Source organism: Lynx canadensis, chromosome B3 (assembly GCF_007474595.2).
Source record: "Lynx canadensis isolate LIC74 chromosome B3, mLynCan4.pri.v2, whole genome shotgun sequence".
Lineage (NCBI taxonomy): Eukaryota > Metazoa > Chordata > Mammalia > Carnivora > Felidae > Lynx > Lynx canadensis.
The window spans coordinates 102,604,279-102,621,949 of record NC_044308.2 but is presented as its reverse complement, the minus strand read 5'-3'; the positions used below and the strand labels follow the sequence as shown (position 1 = coordinate 102,621,949).

Sequence of the window (17,671 nt, the reverse complement as noted above, 5' to 3'; positions counted from 1 at the left end):
ATCATACCCTTGTATGCCTGAAGAATTTAAGGAAAAAAATTTGGTGACTAGTAATTCTTACTGGTTAGTATTTTAATTGAAGAAGTATTTAATTCTTCAACAATCTCTACTTGTATAAGGGAGATTGCTGTGTTCTCTTTCCCAGGCACAGGCTGTGCTCTCTCACTTTTGCCTGGGAAGCCAGAAATTATTAATTCTTGTAACAAACCTAATGTCCAAATCAGAGATGGGGAGTCTTCCCCACCAGTGACCTAAAAGCTATTCATGCTCATTTCCCTTTTTAGATTTAAGGAACCCAAGGACTATAATCTGTCTCAGGAGACCTAAGAATTTAGGTACTTTTAGGGGATTATGTATATATTTTTATGGTGTATGTGATCCTCTAAGAAGGAGCATGAGAAATTTTGATTAGCATCTTTTTTTTTTCTGATTATAGATGTACATGTGATTATTGTAGAAAACTTATAAAGTACAGAAATACCTAAAGAAGGAAACACTTTATCTGTATTCCCACATCTCTGTTAATAATTTGTTGTATCTCCTTCCAGCCTTGTGTGTGTGTGTGTGCACAATACATTTTTTCATTTGGAATCATACCATGTGTACATAGTGTGTTGTGCCTTCCCCCCCCCCCCCAACATCTCCTAAAACACATGCTTATGTCTTGTCCTCAGAAATGTTACAGTGTCCTGCATGGCAGTATAGTATCATTTAATAAATCATTCTCCTATTGAACATTAACATTGTGTCCAGTTTTTGCTGTTATGACTGATTTTGTGATTGGTGCCTTCAAACATAAATATTCATCTCATCTCTCATCTATTTCTTTGAACTGCAATAGCTGGTTCAAAGGGTTTAATATTTTTTAAGTCTCTCAACTCCATATTTGAAAGGTTTTATTATTTGCCTTTCTCAAAATTCATTAGTATTTCTCAGACTTTTCTGTTGCCATATTCTTAGGCATAAACATCTCTAGGATGAGGGTAAGCACTGGGCAGGCAGATGGAGGGATTAGAGTTATTGTAGGAAAGGATATGCTTAGGACATAGTACTCTAAGTTACGGGTGTTATGAGGATGTTATCACCTAGAATTAATAGAATGAATAATATGGATCCCTGATAGAGTACACGCCCTGGTGCTGTTTTCTCGTGGTATGAAGCAGGTTTGTGTGAATAGTCCAGCCTGTGAATAGATCCACTCAATCACCCATGATGGTCTGTGGCCCTGGAACAGTGTGGAGTGACGGGGCTCACACTCTTGACTGATGCCTCAGCAGCAGCACACTCCTAACCCTGTTATCCTACCTGCTGTGTTGAGATGCATTGGTGCGGATAAAGTAGCTCTTTGCCTTGTGAAACAGCAACATCTCCTTTGCTTTTAATGCCTTCCTTCCCTTCGCAGGGCCGGCTCTAACCCATCCCCAGGTTAGCCCAGACAGGCGTAATGCCCCAAACTGGGCCATGTGCCAACTCTGGTACCACCCGGGTGCTGTGTGACCACGGGCTCCTAATTCTCATCACTCTCTGTTGCAGGGGGACTGTTTGAAAGTCAGTTTAAGGGAGTACTTTGTTAATGGGGGAAAAAGATCATAGTTGCAAAAGTATGGAAGAATTTAGGAGACGAAGTCCTTTTAAGGAAGTGCTTTTTTAGGGAAAAAAACAACTCTTAAGTTTTGGAGGAATTTGGTAAATAATATACAAGGTATTTTTAAATTGGGAGAGAAAATATAACAAATAGTGTTGTAAAAGCCCTGGTGCTTGGTACAGGTTCACTGGCAGACTCCTTTCAGAAAACAACACAAAACTAGAGTCATTCGACATCAAAATAATTGCTAAATGTATCTGTGTAAAAGTTTGGAAAGTTCTCTAAAGCAGAAACATAAGTAGGCAGAAAGCAAATTGAGAAAAAATAATGTCATGATGTTGGAAAGAAAAATGGCTAATTTCCCTAATAGCCCTTAAAAAAGCTATTAGAAAAATGAACAAAAGACATAGGGGAACAATAAAAGAGAAGTAAGTAGTCAATAAGGAAAAGGCATTCCAACATTTCTAATAGTGAAATAAAGAAAGACAAATAAATGAATTATGAACTATCTTTGGGGGAAGGGGTAGGAGGCCGATTAATTTAGTAAAGACTAAAAAGAAATGTGCAGTCTTTGGAGAGAGTGAGATAAAACAGGTTCTGTTACTCCCTGTTGGTGGGGTTGTAAATTATATGAAATGATTGCGAGGAAATTTAAAGCCAACTGCCAGAATTTAGCATGTAAGTATTTGACCCAGCAGTTTATTTTATTTATAGGAATTTCTGAGAAATAAAAGCTTTTAAAGATTTGTGCACTAGGATATTCACTTATAACATTACTGATAAAGAGTGAAAATTCAGAAATGATGCCCATGTTAATCAGTAGGAGTTCATATAAATAAACTATAGGATGTCCACTCAGTGAGATTCTGTGTGTTTGTTAAAGATTGAAATTAGTGTGTATGTTCTGACCTGGAAAAAGACCAGATATTTTACGTGATCAGCCCTCCTTGAAAGGCAGTACATAAAACATTTCCTTCTTCCCCCCTTCTTTGGTAAAACATGTATCCTTAAATCTAGTTGAGTGTGATGATTGTATGAATCTTTCTACCTCTTGGAAACCAGATTGAGAGAGCACAAAATTGTGGAGTGGATTTTTTTTATCTTTCTATCAGTGGTGTGATGGAGAATGCAGAGAACGGATGAGTGTGCAGATGAGCAGTTGAAATGCTGACCTGGCCACATTCCTTGATCTCATCCACTCCACTGTTTAGCTTTGTTAACACCACCTATTTTTAATTTCCTTCCTGAAGAATAACATGACTCAGAAGTGTTTGATACGGTAGGAATTGTTGTTATCTTTTGTTTATTATTCCTGCTGGCAACTGCATATTTACATTTTAAGTTTGTTGTTAACAAAGCCGGAGAGAACCTGCTCAGTATAAGGCTGGGCATGGTTGTTTGTCTTCCCAATTTGTTTTAGTGCCAAGTGGCATTTTTACAACAGATCTGAAAGAAGAACTTTTATAGTCTCTAAAAGCAAGATTTCATCCTCCATGTCAGTCATTTGTTTGCCTGGTCTGATGAGTCTTGTAAATTTGTCATCTTCAGGTTATTAGGACATGAATCACCACGTAGCCTCAGTGAGGTAGAAGTAAATACCATTAGTTTCTCATTTTTGATACATGGAAATGGAAGCATATGTCAATAATGTGTCCAAGAATACACAGTAATCTATGTAATTAGATTTCTTAATATTCTGGAAGATGCTTTGCTGTAAGTTGCAGACACAGACTAAATGCCTGATAAATTAACTGGTGAATCTATGGGTTTGTCTAGATTCCATACTGGTTTTGGAGTGTTCTAGTACTGTATCAAGTCTAGTAGTAACTACTACCTTACTCGCCATTGCAGTGCTCTTGGTACAACTTTCTGCGATGATGTTTTGTATCTTTCCCGTCAAGTAGGCTAGCCAGCAGCTGTATGTGGCTCTTGAAATATGGTTAGTACAACTGAAGAACTGAATTTTTTTAATTTTAATTTAGTCATACAAATGTATAAAATTACTTGATTTGCTCTCTTAACATATATTTTACATTTTCAGTGACAATTAAATGGTAGGGTCATAATTAGAATTTTTTATCCCTTCTTTTTTCTCTTTTTAAAATTGAAGTATAATTAACATGCAATGTTATATTAGTTTCAGGTGTACAACATACTGATTTGACACTTCTATTCATTACTCAGTGCTCATCGCTGTAAGTGTAGTCACCATCTGTCACACCATACAATGTTATTACATTATTGACTATGTACTTTTTATCTCCATGACTTATTTATTTCATAATGGGAAGTTTGTCCCTCTTAATCCTCTTTATTTTGCCCCTCCACCCCGACCCACCTCCCCTATGGCAACCACCAGTTAGTAATCAGTATTTAAGTATTTTCTTGTCTGTTTTGTTTTCTAGATTCTCCATATAAGTGAAATCATACGGTAGTTGTCTTTCTGTGTCTGACTTATTTCACTTAGCATAATTCCCTCTAGGTCTATCCATGTTGTCCCAAATGGCAAGGTCTTACTCTTTTTTTTTTTACAGGGAAATAATACTTCATCACGTATATTTACCACATTGTCTTTATCCATTTGTGTATCAATCCCTTCCATTTTGAAGTAGAAATGATATTTCAGACTCCTTTTAACCTGGATGATTTTAAGGAAAGAGATTTCTGGGGCTGTTACTATTCTCTTGTTTTCATTTAGGCTAGGAATTTGGGAGACAGCCAAAAGCCTAATCTTGGACTCCATACTATGTTACTTACTATACCATATAGCATTATCATTGTTTTTTTTTTTTCTTTGAAAATAGCCACTGTTAACTTGTTTAAAAATCGGTTGTGTGATGTTAGTCCTATGATTTTTTTTTTTTTTTTTTAACCCAGATCCTTATAATGCAGCAAGGCACATTTTAGGTATTCTGTAGCACATGTGACTGGTGACTACCTTAGTGAATAGCACAGATCTAGAAGATCTGAATGACACTGTTAGTCACCTTCACCTGGTTGACCTTTATAGAACACTGTATCCAACAGCTATAGATACATATTCTTTCAGGTGCACAGGGAACTTTTCACCAGGGCATACCAGATACAAGGCCATAAGACCCTCTCAAATCAAAAGATTGAAATCTTATAGAGTATATTCTGTGACCACATAAAAAAAACAGAAGACAATAAGTTACCTAGAAAAGCTCACATATCTGGAAATAAAGCAATATACTTCTAAATAACTTACAGGTCAAGGAGGGAATTTATGGAAAATTAGCAATTCCAAACTAAATGATGATCAAAATATACCCTATCAATAATTTGGGGTTTAGGGTGCCTGGGTGATTCAGTTGGTTAAGCATCCAACTCTTGGTTTCAGCTCAGGTCATGCATGATATCATGGTTCATGAGTTCGAGACCCACATTGGGCTCCATGCTGACAGTGCAGAGCCTGCTTGGGATTCATTTTCTCTCCCTCTCCCTCCCCCTCCCCCCTCCCTCTTTTCCTCTCCCTCCCTTTCGTTCCCTCCCTCCCCCTCTCAAAATAAGTAAATTTAAAAACTTTAAAAAATACTTTAACTTTGGGGGTTTAACTAAATATGACTTTATATGGTCATATTAAAAAGGCTTAAAATTGATTTAAATTGATCTAAGTTTCTACCTTAAACTGCAAAGAAAAGAAAAGAAAAAAGAGGGGGAGCAAACTAAACTCCAAATAAGGGAGCAGGAAGAAAATGATAAGGATAAGGGTAGAAGACTGACAGAGAAAGTGAACTGCAGTGTGATATCCCTTCCTTTTGATAACTTGTTCTAAGTAACTTGTTAGCCCATAATGACTGGCAATAAAATTAGTAAGGAAAAAACGTTATACTTTAAAAATTATAAGGAACCAATTTATAGGTGAGAGCAGGATTGAATTAAGCTAAATAATTAAAATCATGTTTATATTAGAAGCCTTAGTTTCCTTGAATTCCATTCACTGTAGTGCTCTGATGTGCCTGTTTTAGAAGATAATTTAACCTTTGGGGTGGGGCTTCTAGACATATTTTATAAACCCATGAAAGAATTTTACTGACTGAGCCAGCCAGGCACCCCTAAACCCATGAAAGAATTTTATTTATCTTTATTAAAAAAAAATTTTTTTTAACATTTATTTATCTTTTGAGAGACAGAGCACAAGTGGGGGAGGAGCAGAAGGAGACATAGAATCTGAAGCTGTCAGCACAGAGCCCGATGCAGGCTCAAACCCACCAACCATGAGATCATGACCTGAGCCAAAGTCAGACGCTTAACCAACTGAGCCACCCAGGCACCCCTATTTATCTTTATTTTTAAGGTTGACTTATTTATTTTGCATGCACAAGTGGGAGAGGGGCAGAGAGAGAGAGAATCCCAAGCCCAATATGGGGCTCGAACTCAAGAACCTCAAAATCATGACCTGAGCCCAAGTTGGATGCTTAACTGACTGAGCCACTCAGGTGCCCTTCCCATGAAAGAATTTTAAAGCTGAGAATTTGAACTTAGTTTGGAAATGAGCAAATGGCATAAGCAGCTGTGTGTGCACCCGACTGAGAAGATGTGTACTTACTTTCAGGACTGTGACATCTCCAAATGACTGTGCAGAAATGATTGGCTCTCAGGGGTTTGCAAAATCTCACTGAACTGAAAAGAATGAATATTTAAGGGGTGCCTTGGTGGCTCACTTGGTTGAACATCCAACTCTTGATTTCAGCTCAGGTCATGATCCCCAGGGTCATGAGACCGAGCCCTGTGTCCATCTCTGCACTGAGCTTGGAGCCTACTCTGGATTCATTCATTCTCTCTCTCTCTCTCTCTCTCTCTCTCTCTCTCCCCCCCTCCCTCCCTCCCTCCCTCCCTCCCTCCCTCCCTCCCTCCCCTGTACGTGAGCTCTCTATCTGTCTCTAAAATAAAAAATAAAAATAAAATAAAAATTTAAAAATGAACATTTAAATAAGACAATACATTTTTTTCTTACAGGTTTATAGACAAGAAAGAAAGGTTAAACCAACTTAAGAGCAAGCAAGAAGAATTTCAAAAAGAGTGAGTTTCCCTTTTGTTTTTCCATGTGTGGAGGTTCTCTTGTCACCCTGTGGTTTAATTCAGTGCTGTGGTATGCAGATATATGGATTGCTAACTTGCTGAAGTAAGGATACAATTTCAAAGTATGGAAGAGCAGTGCAAATGGAAGAAGCAAAATAGAGATTATCAAGTTCCTAGAAAATATTGGGATCAGACCCAGTGCCTGGTACACAGTAGGCACTCAGTGACTAGATGGATGAATCAAATCCCTGGCCCTAATAATTGATGTGGGGCAAATGGGTCCAGAACAGTAGGCAAATAAGTGTCCTGTAGGGCATCACCCCTTCCATTTATCTTTCTTCTTCAGGATCAGCGTTTTTGCAAATTGTGGTCTGCATATCATCTACATGCATTAGCTAATGTTACTACCTTAAAAATGCAGATTCTTGGAATCCTGTCCTCAGATACTCTGACTCACTGGGTGTGGAGTGGGGGAAGGGGCTGGAATCTGAGTTATTAACATGCACCCCTGATGAATCTCTTACTCTCTGGATTTGAGAATCGTCTTGTAGAATCTTCTGTCCCAAACTGACCCAGTCGCTTTCCTCCAGATGCACCCCAGGTCTGATGAACACATTTGTAAGCAGATTAAATCTTCTGAGACTCCCCACCTGACAGAAACCTGCTTAGATTTATTTAAGTCATTTCTCTAACTTAATCACAGGAACTTCTGTTTCTTCCATAGAACCTTTCACCCCACAGAACGGATTTGTACAGATGTCAGGTTGTGCCGTTTCTTTAGAAACTGAACATCCACATTTTATATCATGAATACTCTTGGAACTGTTATTAATAATTATGACTGATGGAAATGATTGATTATGACTGAGGACAGAGGCTCTGGTTGTTATGGAAATTTACTATGAATGTTTACAGAAACGTTCTGGGCAGTATTAAAAGTGTAAAAAGTGAGGCACCTGGGTGGCTCAGTCAGTTAAGCATCCGAACTCTTGATTTCAGCTCCAGTCATGATCTTACAGTTTCATGAGTTCAAGCCCCACATGGGCTCTGCGCTAACAGCTTGGAGCCTGCTTGAGATTCTCCCTCTTTCTCTGCCCCTCCCCCAGTTGTACTCTCTCTGTCTCTCTCAAAATAAATAAACTTAAAAAATTTATTTATTTATTTATTTTTTTTTTTTTTAATTTTTTTTTTCAACATTTTTTATTTTTTTTGGGACAGAGAGAGACAGAGCATGAACGGGGGAGGGGCAGAGAGAGAGGGAGACACAGAATCGGAAACAGGCTCCAGGCTCCGAGCCATCAGCCCAGAGCCCGACGCGGGGCTCGAACTCCCGGACCGCGAGATCGTGACCTGGCTGAAGTCGGACGCTCAACCGACTGCGCCACCCAGGCGCCCCCAAAATTTTTTTTTTAAAGCACAGAAGGAGGTGACGAAAAAAATTAGAGAATGGGGAATTTGGAAAACATTTTTAAATGCCCAAGTTCCACTTTGGTATTTCCAGCCATTTTGAAGAAGTTACTTTAAAAACACATTGATTTTACATTTTGGAACTTTACAAAATTTATTATTGTCTTTTCTCTGTACAGGGTGTTAAAAGCTATGGAAGGAAAATGGATAACAGATCAGTTGGTAAGCTGTAAGAAGTATTTAAAGAATACTCTTTCTATGTGAGGTTACATGCTTTTAAGTTGGTAGTGCTTAAAAATTCATTTTGAATTTAAATTTATTTTGATCATTTTTTGGCAGTCTTCTATTTGAATATATTTGTAGTGTGGGCCCTCACATATTTTATCTAGATACCAAACACCGAATATTGGCAGTTAATTTTAGAGCCATTATAAAGGATAAGTATCAAGTCTGGTGTTGACATAGGAATACAAGAACCATAAACTGTCCTTTTTGAAAAAAACTTACTCATTGTAAATATACACTCCCTACATGGATTGCTGATTAAATGTGAAAAGTAAACTCCTAAAAATATTAAAAGAAAATATGGGAGAGTATTTATGTACTCTGCAGATAAGCAGGCCTTTATAAGCCATAAAGGAAAAATTTTGACAGACTACATAAAAGTTTAAAAGTTCTGTGTGTTGGAGACCCTGAGCAAAATGAACATAAACTGGGACAAAATGAGTACAACATATGAAAATAGGGAGTTTGATTAATAACACTTTTACTCAGTGTTGGTGAGAATATATACATTGACATATTTGTTTGGAGGGTAAGTTGGTGGTTTGGGTTTTGTTTTTGTTTTTTGTTTTTTATTACACATGTGGTATTTAGCAATTTTCCTCCTAAAACAAATGCATGAATACAGGGATTAATGGATAGAGAAGCTGATTGACTACTGCATGGGTAGTAATCCATAAATAACTTAAATGCTCAGAAGACAGGATAAGATAAATAATGGATACCGTGTAGTTGTTAAAAAAGAATGTGATCAATCCATATGTGTTGATACGGAATGATGTCCAGGATAAATTCTTTAATGAAAGAGCAAACAAAAAGGCTAGAGTAAAGTATGATTCCATCTGTGTATGTGTTTTAAATACAAATATACTCTAAAAAAAATCTGAAAAGATACATATTAAACTTTGAGATTACCCTTGAAGAATGGGAAGGAGTCAAGCTAACGATCATTTTATTTTTTCTCTTCTGTGATGTTTACTTTTTTTCACAATAAGCACCACTCATAATTTTTCAATAATACTTGAAGAATATATGTGATATAAGTGAATTCTTATGCTCTGTTATAGAAACAAAGTATGTCGTATAGAAAAAGATCGTTAAAGGCTATTTATAAAGAATCCCATTTCCATGTTTCTAAATTCCCTGTACTGTTTTCTAGTTTTTCTATCAAAAACTTCAGTACTGGTTCTTAAAGACTAATACCCTATAAAAGTGAAGACATCTCATTGCTATTTCATCTCTCAATCCATCCATCAGTCCCCATGAATCTGTTTTCAAATGTCTGTCCAGCAGAGAGGTTAGCACTTCGCCAGCTGGACTATCTCTGCAGTCTGCTCTACCTCTTATACCATCAGGATTAAGACCAGTGTTAAACACCATAAACATTTGAATGCTGTTTTAAGCTTTGAATTATCCACGTTTACAGAACAGATAATCATATTTTTTTTAACTGACTACCAGGTTGCATTTTTACTGATCTTTTATTCACCTTAGGGGAAAAAAACTTCTGTTTTTATTGAGTTTTTTATTATTTTGCAAGTAATAGTTTCTTATTGTATTAGTGAGATAATACAGTGATGTTAATGGTCTCCTCAGGGAATAGCATAAAGAGTTTCAAGCAGTGAAGTAGTGGAATCTTCTGTGGTCTGTCTGTATCTGTACTCACCAATATGGTAGCCACATGTGGTGTTGAACATTTGACATGTGGGTGGTGTTGAGTAGGAACTGAATTTTATTTTATGTAATTCCAAATTACTTTTAAATAGCCACATGGGATCACTAGCTATATATTGGACTGAGCAGGTTAAGAGAATATCCTGAGAATATCCTTCACCATTTTTCTCTGTCCTCATTAACACATAAAAGAACTATGTGAGAGAGGGAGGCAAACCATAAGAGACTCTTAAATACAGAGAACAAACTGAGGGTTGCTGGTGGGGTCTTGGGGTGGTGTGGGGCATGGACTACTAAATGGGCGATGAGCATTAAGGAGGGCAGTTGGGATGAGCACTGGGTGTCATATGTAAGTGATGAATCACTAAATTCTATTCCTGAAATCATTATTACACTGTATGTTAACTAACTTGGATTTAAATTAAAAAAACTATGTGAATTTCTTTGTCTTAATTTCCTACAGAATGACATTTTTTTCTGTTTTGTAATCCACCATTGTTAGTTACAAAAGTTATAATAAGTATAATTATATTGGTCTTTTCTTCATTGTGTTTTCTAAGATATGCTTCAAAATAATAATGATCCTGGGTAGATAATCATATTCATCATAAGAGACCAACATTTGTGATATTTATTGTATATATATTTTTTTAAGAGATGGAAAATAATGTCCTGCAAGATGAGGATTGAACAGCTAAAACAAACAATATGTAAAGGAAATGAAGAAATGAAGATAAGTAAGTATTTTGCCCCTCTTCTTCTAGACCTAATAAAGCGCCAGTGTGGAATTTTGTTGGATTAATAAGCTAGAGAGAGAGAGAAAGAGAGGAGGGGGGAAGGCAATAGCAACCTGGAAAGGTTTCCTGCTTGCCTTCTCCTCTTGTAAAACATTTCTGTAAGGATTTTAAATAAATAAATATATTTATATATTTTTTCAAAGAGATATTATATATATACATGTATATGTATGTATAAAACTACTTTGAATACACTACTTCTCTCAGTTAAAAAAATTAAGGAGTATGTATTTTACATTTGCCTTTGCTAACAGGAAGCTTGGTACTCAGTTATAATTATTAGTTCATTCCAGAAGCACAGAATATTGGCTTTTCTCCATGAGTGAGTCTCATACACATTTTAATCTGTATTAATCTTACATTATATTTGCATATATTATACTTTATCATAGATGGTTGTCAAAATTTTGGAGAGCCCTCTTAGAAATCTTGTATCCTTAGAAACATTACATGTATTTTTGAAAATCAGTGTTTAAAGTTCAGAGTGAGTCACCATCATACCTCATGAATCCCTTTCTTGTCTGCTCGTTGTGTTCAGAAGCAAGTATTTTATAGTGGTATGTAACAGAGTAAAAGCTTCCTTTGAAAATGTCCTACTAAGGTGCTCCTGTGGCGTTTCACAGGGTTACTAGGCTAGAATGGCAGGCAGCCTGGTGAAGAGGTGCTGAGCATGTGGACAGCTGGTGACCCACTGAGCTCCACATGCATCTCCAGAGGCCCTGGTTCAGGAGCAGTGTAGAGACTCGTGACTTAACATTGGTTCATCCTCTTTCCACAGCCTTCTGTGATGCTCACACCAGGGGTTTGCCACCAGGCATCTGTGAGCTCCCTGAAATTGCTGGAGTTACTGAGTTTCTGCGTTTTCCCTAATGAGCGAGTTTAAGACTTTGATCAGCTGATTTTAACAGATTCCTAACCCCCCAAAACAAAATCGCCACAGAGAAGATTTGGTACTAAACGCAGTGGGCCTGCCTCCTACTGTGGTACCTGATGGAGACGTGGCCACAGTACAGCAAGCTGTGCGTACGCTGAGCAACAGGAGGCCTGGGCTCACCTGGACCATGAGTTTGGCCTGGTGTAGGCACAGCGTGCCTTTGTTCACTGGTATAGGGGTGAGGGCATGGAGGAAGGAGAGTTTTCTGAGGCCCTCAAGAAGGATTATGAGGAGGTTGGTGTGGATTCTGTTGAAGGAGAGGATGAAGAGGGAGGAGAGGAATACCAGTTACCATTCTTTTCAGCCCTGTGGCACGTCACACTCAGAACTTCAACATGGGCTGACAGGCAACAAAGCTTTCTGGTTAGACTGTCTTCTCTTTTAACTGTGATCATGTCTTACTTTTCCACGTGTGCCTGTCACATTTTTCCATCACGTATCGGAGTAAGGGCTTTAAAAAGGAAAACATTAAATAAAAGCAGTGGACCCTGTAACAGTGGGTTCTCTCCCTAGCAAGCCATCGGAGTCACCTGGTGACCCTTGTGAGGTCGAGAGAGAGCCCTAGGGCCCACCCTGAGCATGAGAAATTGAAATCTCATGCATGGGGACTGCGTCAGTGGTTCACAAACTGTCTGGAGTAAAAGACCAGTTTTTTCCTCTGTGGTGTCTAATCTGTCATAAACTGACACCAGTACTTTTATAAAACAATAAAATACTGGAAGCATGATTGGACACTTGGATATCATGGCACTGGCATATTGCCACGTGAGATAGGCAGTATCTGTAGGCTAAACTTACTCTGTATTTCTGTACTTCTCTTGTCTGGCTGGTAGAAGTTTACTGATGGGCCCAGATCCATAGGCCGACTCTTGAGTAGCCCTGCTCTGGGTGGTACTGCTGAACCTACCAGGGTTGGGAACCACAGATGAGACTCAGAAAATTTTGCAAATAATTTTAAGGAAGTTAATGGATTCCAGAAACTATGCATGGTCTCAAGTTCACAGATTAAGAGCTTGCTACCCAGTAGATAGTATATTTTTTTTAACTTTGTTGAAATATCACAAATATTCAGAAAAGGTTATATGTTCTAAACTATAGAGCCTGATGAATATTTCTCCGGAATCTTTTGATTTTATGTGTCATGATACAGAATAATACAGACATTTTATATATATGCATACATATATATGAACCTTGAATGAAGGTTGAGTTGATCTGTGCTACAGACTTCCTTATCCAAACAACCAAGAGTAGATGACAGAAAGAGCATCGAAGTGCTTTTATGTTTAGGGGAGATGGCATGGAGAGAAGGACAAGTGAAACTCCTGAGTGCTGAGTCTGCACTAGTGCAGATTAGGTGACTGATGATTTCCTGCCACCTGTGGAGGATCTTGGTATTAAGTTCTAAACTGTTTTTAAAACGTCTGACCACCATATGGCCAAACATTCAGTTGAGCACTTGGCAAAGAACTCAGTAGAGATCATGAAAATGAATGAGCTTGCTGGAAAATTAGTGTGATGGAACCAGAAAGACTTAAACATTAGAACATCCACATTGAGCAAGAATGGTAAAGAGAATGTGCACCTAAGGAGAAGTAAAACTGCAAGAAACTTTATGGCTACAGTGAAATACCTAGGTTCAGTGGGCCTCAGTCAGAGGACATGTCAAACACGTATTGGATGCTTATATTTTAGTCAGAGGACAGCAAAGCTTTGGTTGGATCTGGTATAAGGAACTAAGCCGTGTGCCATAGGTGACGTACCCACAGTGTCATAGGCCTCTGAAGAGCAAGAGGTCTGTGGAGCATTTATGGAGGGGGGCCTCGATGAATGAGAAAAATTTGGACATTTGAGGAATAGAAGCTAATAGCATTCCTAGAGAGACATTGATCTGAACAGGATAGGAGTGAGACCTCATAAAGGGAATGATGACTGGTTCTGTATCCATGCATGTGTGCATTTAAATAGTTCCACTTTGGAGAGCCTGGGTGGCTCGGTTGAGCATCCAACTCTTGATTTTGGCTCAGATCATGACCCCAGGGTTGTAGGATTGAGCCTGGTGTCAGGCTCTGCACTGAGTGTGGAGCCTGTTTGGGATTCTCTCTCTCGCTCTCTCTCGCTCTCTCTCTCTGTTTCCCTGTCTGTCTCTCTCTCACCCTTTGCCCATCTCCCCTGTTTGCGATCTCTCCCTCTCTCCCTCTCTCTAATTAAAAAATAGTGTCACTTTGTGGAAAAGGTCTGGAGTGTCTAGTAATTGAATGAGGCTTGAATGAAGGGTGTGCAGAAGGGAACAGTGGGGTATGTGCCGGTGTGGGGGTGGCCTCAAGTCCAGGGAGGTCGGTCTGTGTTTGGCAGTGGAGACCTGCCAGGCACTGGTTATGGTTGAAGAAGACTGAGCCAGTGACAGCATGGAGTGGAGCCAAGCTGGAGATGGAGTTTGGGTGAGAGTTAATAAGACTGTAACAGTGGGAATGAAAAGAAAGCCCTAGATCTAAGGAACTGTCATGGAGTGATCAGCTCATGGAATTGACCAGCAGGGGACTGACTTGGGCAGTGGGCGGGTCAAGTGTAATCATTAAGTAGAGAACCTAGGTATCAAGATGAGGCTTTTGTGGGAAAATGATGAGCTTGATTTTGAACTTGTCTGACCTCCTACATTGTTTCTGGGCGTCTTTCTGAGATTTTACAACTTGTTTTTGCCACTTTAGAGAAGTTTAGCCACAACCTAACACTCTAGCAGGTCTTAATCCCAAACCTGAAGGAGCTCCGTGAAAAGGACACACATCAGACAGGATGAGCATCTGTCTCCTTTCCTGGTTGTGTGGCTGGGCTTTTGTTGTCTCTGCAGAGCTTCAGATGTGGCATAGAATAGCTGCTTGCTGGACAGGAAAATCAGATGGCCAATAAGTTTTTCAAACTTGCACTAGATACCTTTTCTGCCCAACGTGGTTATTCTTCAGTGCTTACCATAAGTCAGGTACTGCCTGGTCTGAGCTTAAACTTGATAGCTGTTGAGTGGTTCTTGCAAATGATGACTACAGATGGAGACCCAGAGTCCTTTTAGTGGTGGTCCACATTGATTTATGTGTAAAGTCTACTTAAGCTGAACTCTCAGTTTCCATTTAGCTTTATCTAGTTAACCTGAATGAGCTTTTGCTTTCAGTTAAACTGCAGGAAGACGCTTAGGCTTGTGTGGTGGGTTCTGCACTGCCCAGGAACTATTTGTAGTGATAATTGTTGCATGTGATTTATTTATTTTAGATTCCGAAGGCCTTCTTAAAACCAAGGAAAAGAATCAGAAGCTTTATACTCGAGCACAGCGGCATCAAGAGAAAAAGGAGAAGATTCAGAGGCACAACCGCAAACTGGGTGACCTGGTAGAAAAAAAAACCATCGACTTAAGGAGTCATTATGAGCGTCTGGCAAATCTTCGGCGATCTCATATATTAGAGCTCACCTCTGTCATTTTTCCAATTGAGGAAGTAAAGACTAGTGTGAGGTACGGTGAGTCTTTTGACTCTAGGAATAGATCAGGTTCCAAAGATCAAGTATTTTTCAAATATGTCAGCACCTCATTTATTGGGTTCATTCTAGGGTCATTGGCTTTCCTGGTAATGAAACTGAAGTCTTATCTGCTTCAGCAAACAGTACACGCTGCATGAAATTGGGGAGGCAGCCAAGGTGAAGGGCGGTGGCCCTCAAAAAAGTGGGGCGCTTGCTTGTTGACTGATCTGAGCCTTTTCCTGGTAACTAGCCACCACGGTCAAGCATTGGATGCTAAGTTTAGTCTTAGGCTGTAGTGCATGGAGACCCTCTGGAATCACTGGATGGACAAGACAGTAGTTCCCCACCTGGATGTTCATTAGAGTCACCCAGGAATGTTTGAAAAATACAGGTTCCAGAGGATACAACTTCAGCCTCCCAGTCCATCTCCCATTACTTTTATTTATTTATTTTTAACCTTCCCCAGATGATGATGAGGTTTGAAAACTGCCACTGAGGAGTTTCATTTGCTTTCTCACTAACCATCAGGCTCTTCAAGTTGAGGATTTTCCTCTCCCTTTCAGTTGCCCTCACTTCCCAGCACTCTTCCCTGGACCGTCCGTGGACTGTTGCTAGTTAGGACTGTTACTATTTTTTGCTCTACTTTACTGTATCCTTTTGGCTCTTGCAGAGTTAACTTCCTAAAAGCCTAAAGGTCTGGTTTTTGCTTCTGACTTGAAAACCTGCTCTCTGACTCTTACCAAGTAATTTTTCATTAGTAATACTTGTTAAATATGAAAAAAAGAGGCAGATTCAAAATAGAGCAGAACAGAAAGTTCAGAAATAGACTCTAAGGTAGCCTTTTGGGTCTAGAATTTGGGTTGTCTAGAAACCTCGAGCACAGCGGCAGGGGTGCTTGGGTGGCTCAGTTAAGTGTCTGACTTCGGCTCAGGTCATGATGTCACATTTGTGAGTTTGAGTTGAATTATCTGTCTCCCTCTCTCTCTGCCTCCCTCCCCCCACCCTAACACGCATGTGTGGGCTCACTTGCTCGCTTGCTCTCTCAAACATTAAAAAAACAAATAAAAACAGGTGATCTGGTCTTTGGGGAGGAAAAAGCTGAAAAAACAGAAATGTTATGCTAGATTCATTTTTTTTTTTTTAAGTTTATTTTTTTAGTAATCTCTGTGCCCAACATGGGTCTCAAACTCACAACCCCAGGATCAAGAGTCCTATGCTCTTCCGACTGAGCCAGCCAGGTGTCCCGATGCTAAATTAGATTCTGATAGGGGTGACTGGGTGGCTCAGTCAGTTGAGTGTCTGACTTTGGCTCAGGTCATGATCTCATGGTTTGTGGGTTCGAGCCCCTCACCAGGGTCTGTGCTGACAGCTTAGCCTGGATTCAGATTCTGTGTCTCCCTCTCTCTGCCTCTCCCCCACTCACACTCTGTCTCTCTCTCAAAAATAAAATAAAAAAAAATTAGATTCTGGTAGGCGAAGATATCATTGTTAAAACACATTACAGTAAACAGAGACACTGTCTTTTTTTTTTTTTTTTTATGTTTATTTTTGAGAGAGAGAGAGAGAGAGACAGAGTGTGAGCAGGCGAGGGGCAGACACAGAATCAAAGCAGGCTCCAGGCTCTGAGCTGTCAGCACAGAGACCGACACGGGGCTCGAACCCACGAACTGTGAGATCATGACCTGAGCCAAAGTTGGATGCTTAACCGACTGAGCCACCCAGGCGCCCCAACAGAGACACTGTCTTAAGACACTGTCTCAGATTTTAGGAGACTAAGAAGACGGACAATGGCATACAAAGTTGCAAAAGAGAAAACATGGAGAAAAACTTTCTCATCTGTACCTGTGCTGCTTAAGTCTTGTGTAATAGTGTGTATTATTATATGCTATGACTTTTTTTAGGCGGATAGTTTTGAAATTATTCCTATAATAAGATATCTTGTTCATTCACATTTCTCAAACTTCCTTAAGTGGAAGAAGGAAGTAGAGGTACAGCTTAGAACTGGCAGTGGTGCCCTCACGCCCAGTCTTCCCCGTGCCAGCCAGGAGGAGTTACTTTGCAGGTGCGCTGTGGCAGAAGGAGAAAGGATTGAGAGCCACTGGCTAAGAGAACAGAACCTAAACTTAGAGCAGTACGGAAGACTCTTCCCAGTCTGCCAGTTTCCCACCTACTTTTCCAGCACCATTTCCTGGCACTTCCCTCGTGAATCCTACACACAACCACACTGATCATCTCCCCTCCCCAGACACACTGTGTTCTTCCAGCATGGTGCATCTGGGGCTGTTTGGATCTGTCATTCTGTTCTTCTCTTCACGCCGGCCATTCTCAAAGGGTCGTCTGTGGACCTCTCAGGGCGTCCGTGCAATCACAAGTATTTTTATAATAGTAACACTGTTCCTTTTTCACTGTGTTGACATTTGCACTAGTGGCTCGGAAGCCATCGTG

At 39.6% G+C, this 17,671-nt stretch overlaps 1 protein-coding gene across 1 annotated transcript in view; it reads left to right on the top strand.

Annotated features, from left to right (window-relative positions):
- The window catches only part of ATG14 (autophagy related 14), a 39,553-nt gene that overhangs the window by 6,923 nt on the left and 14,959 nt on the right, over positions 1 to 17,671 (top strand). The window contains exons 2-5 of the mRNA XM_030319171.2: positions 6,566 to 6,628; positions 8,215 to 8,257; positions 10,647 to 10,728; positions 14,984 to 15,221. Coding sequence (XP_030175031.1) covers positions 6,566 to 6,628; positions 8,215 to 8,257; positions 10,647 to 10,728; positions 14,984 to 15,221 — 426 coding nt within the window. The remainder of the gene's footprint in view (positions 1 to 6,565; positions 6,629 to 8,214; positions 8,258 to 10,646; positions 10,729 to 14,983; positions 15,222 to 17,671) is intronic.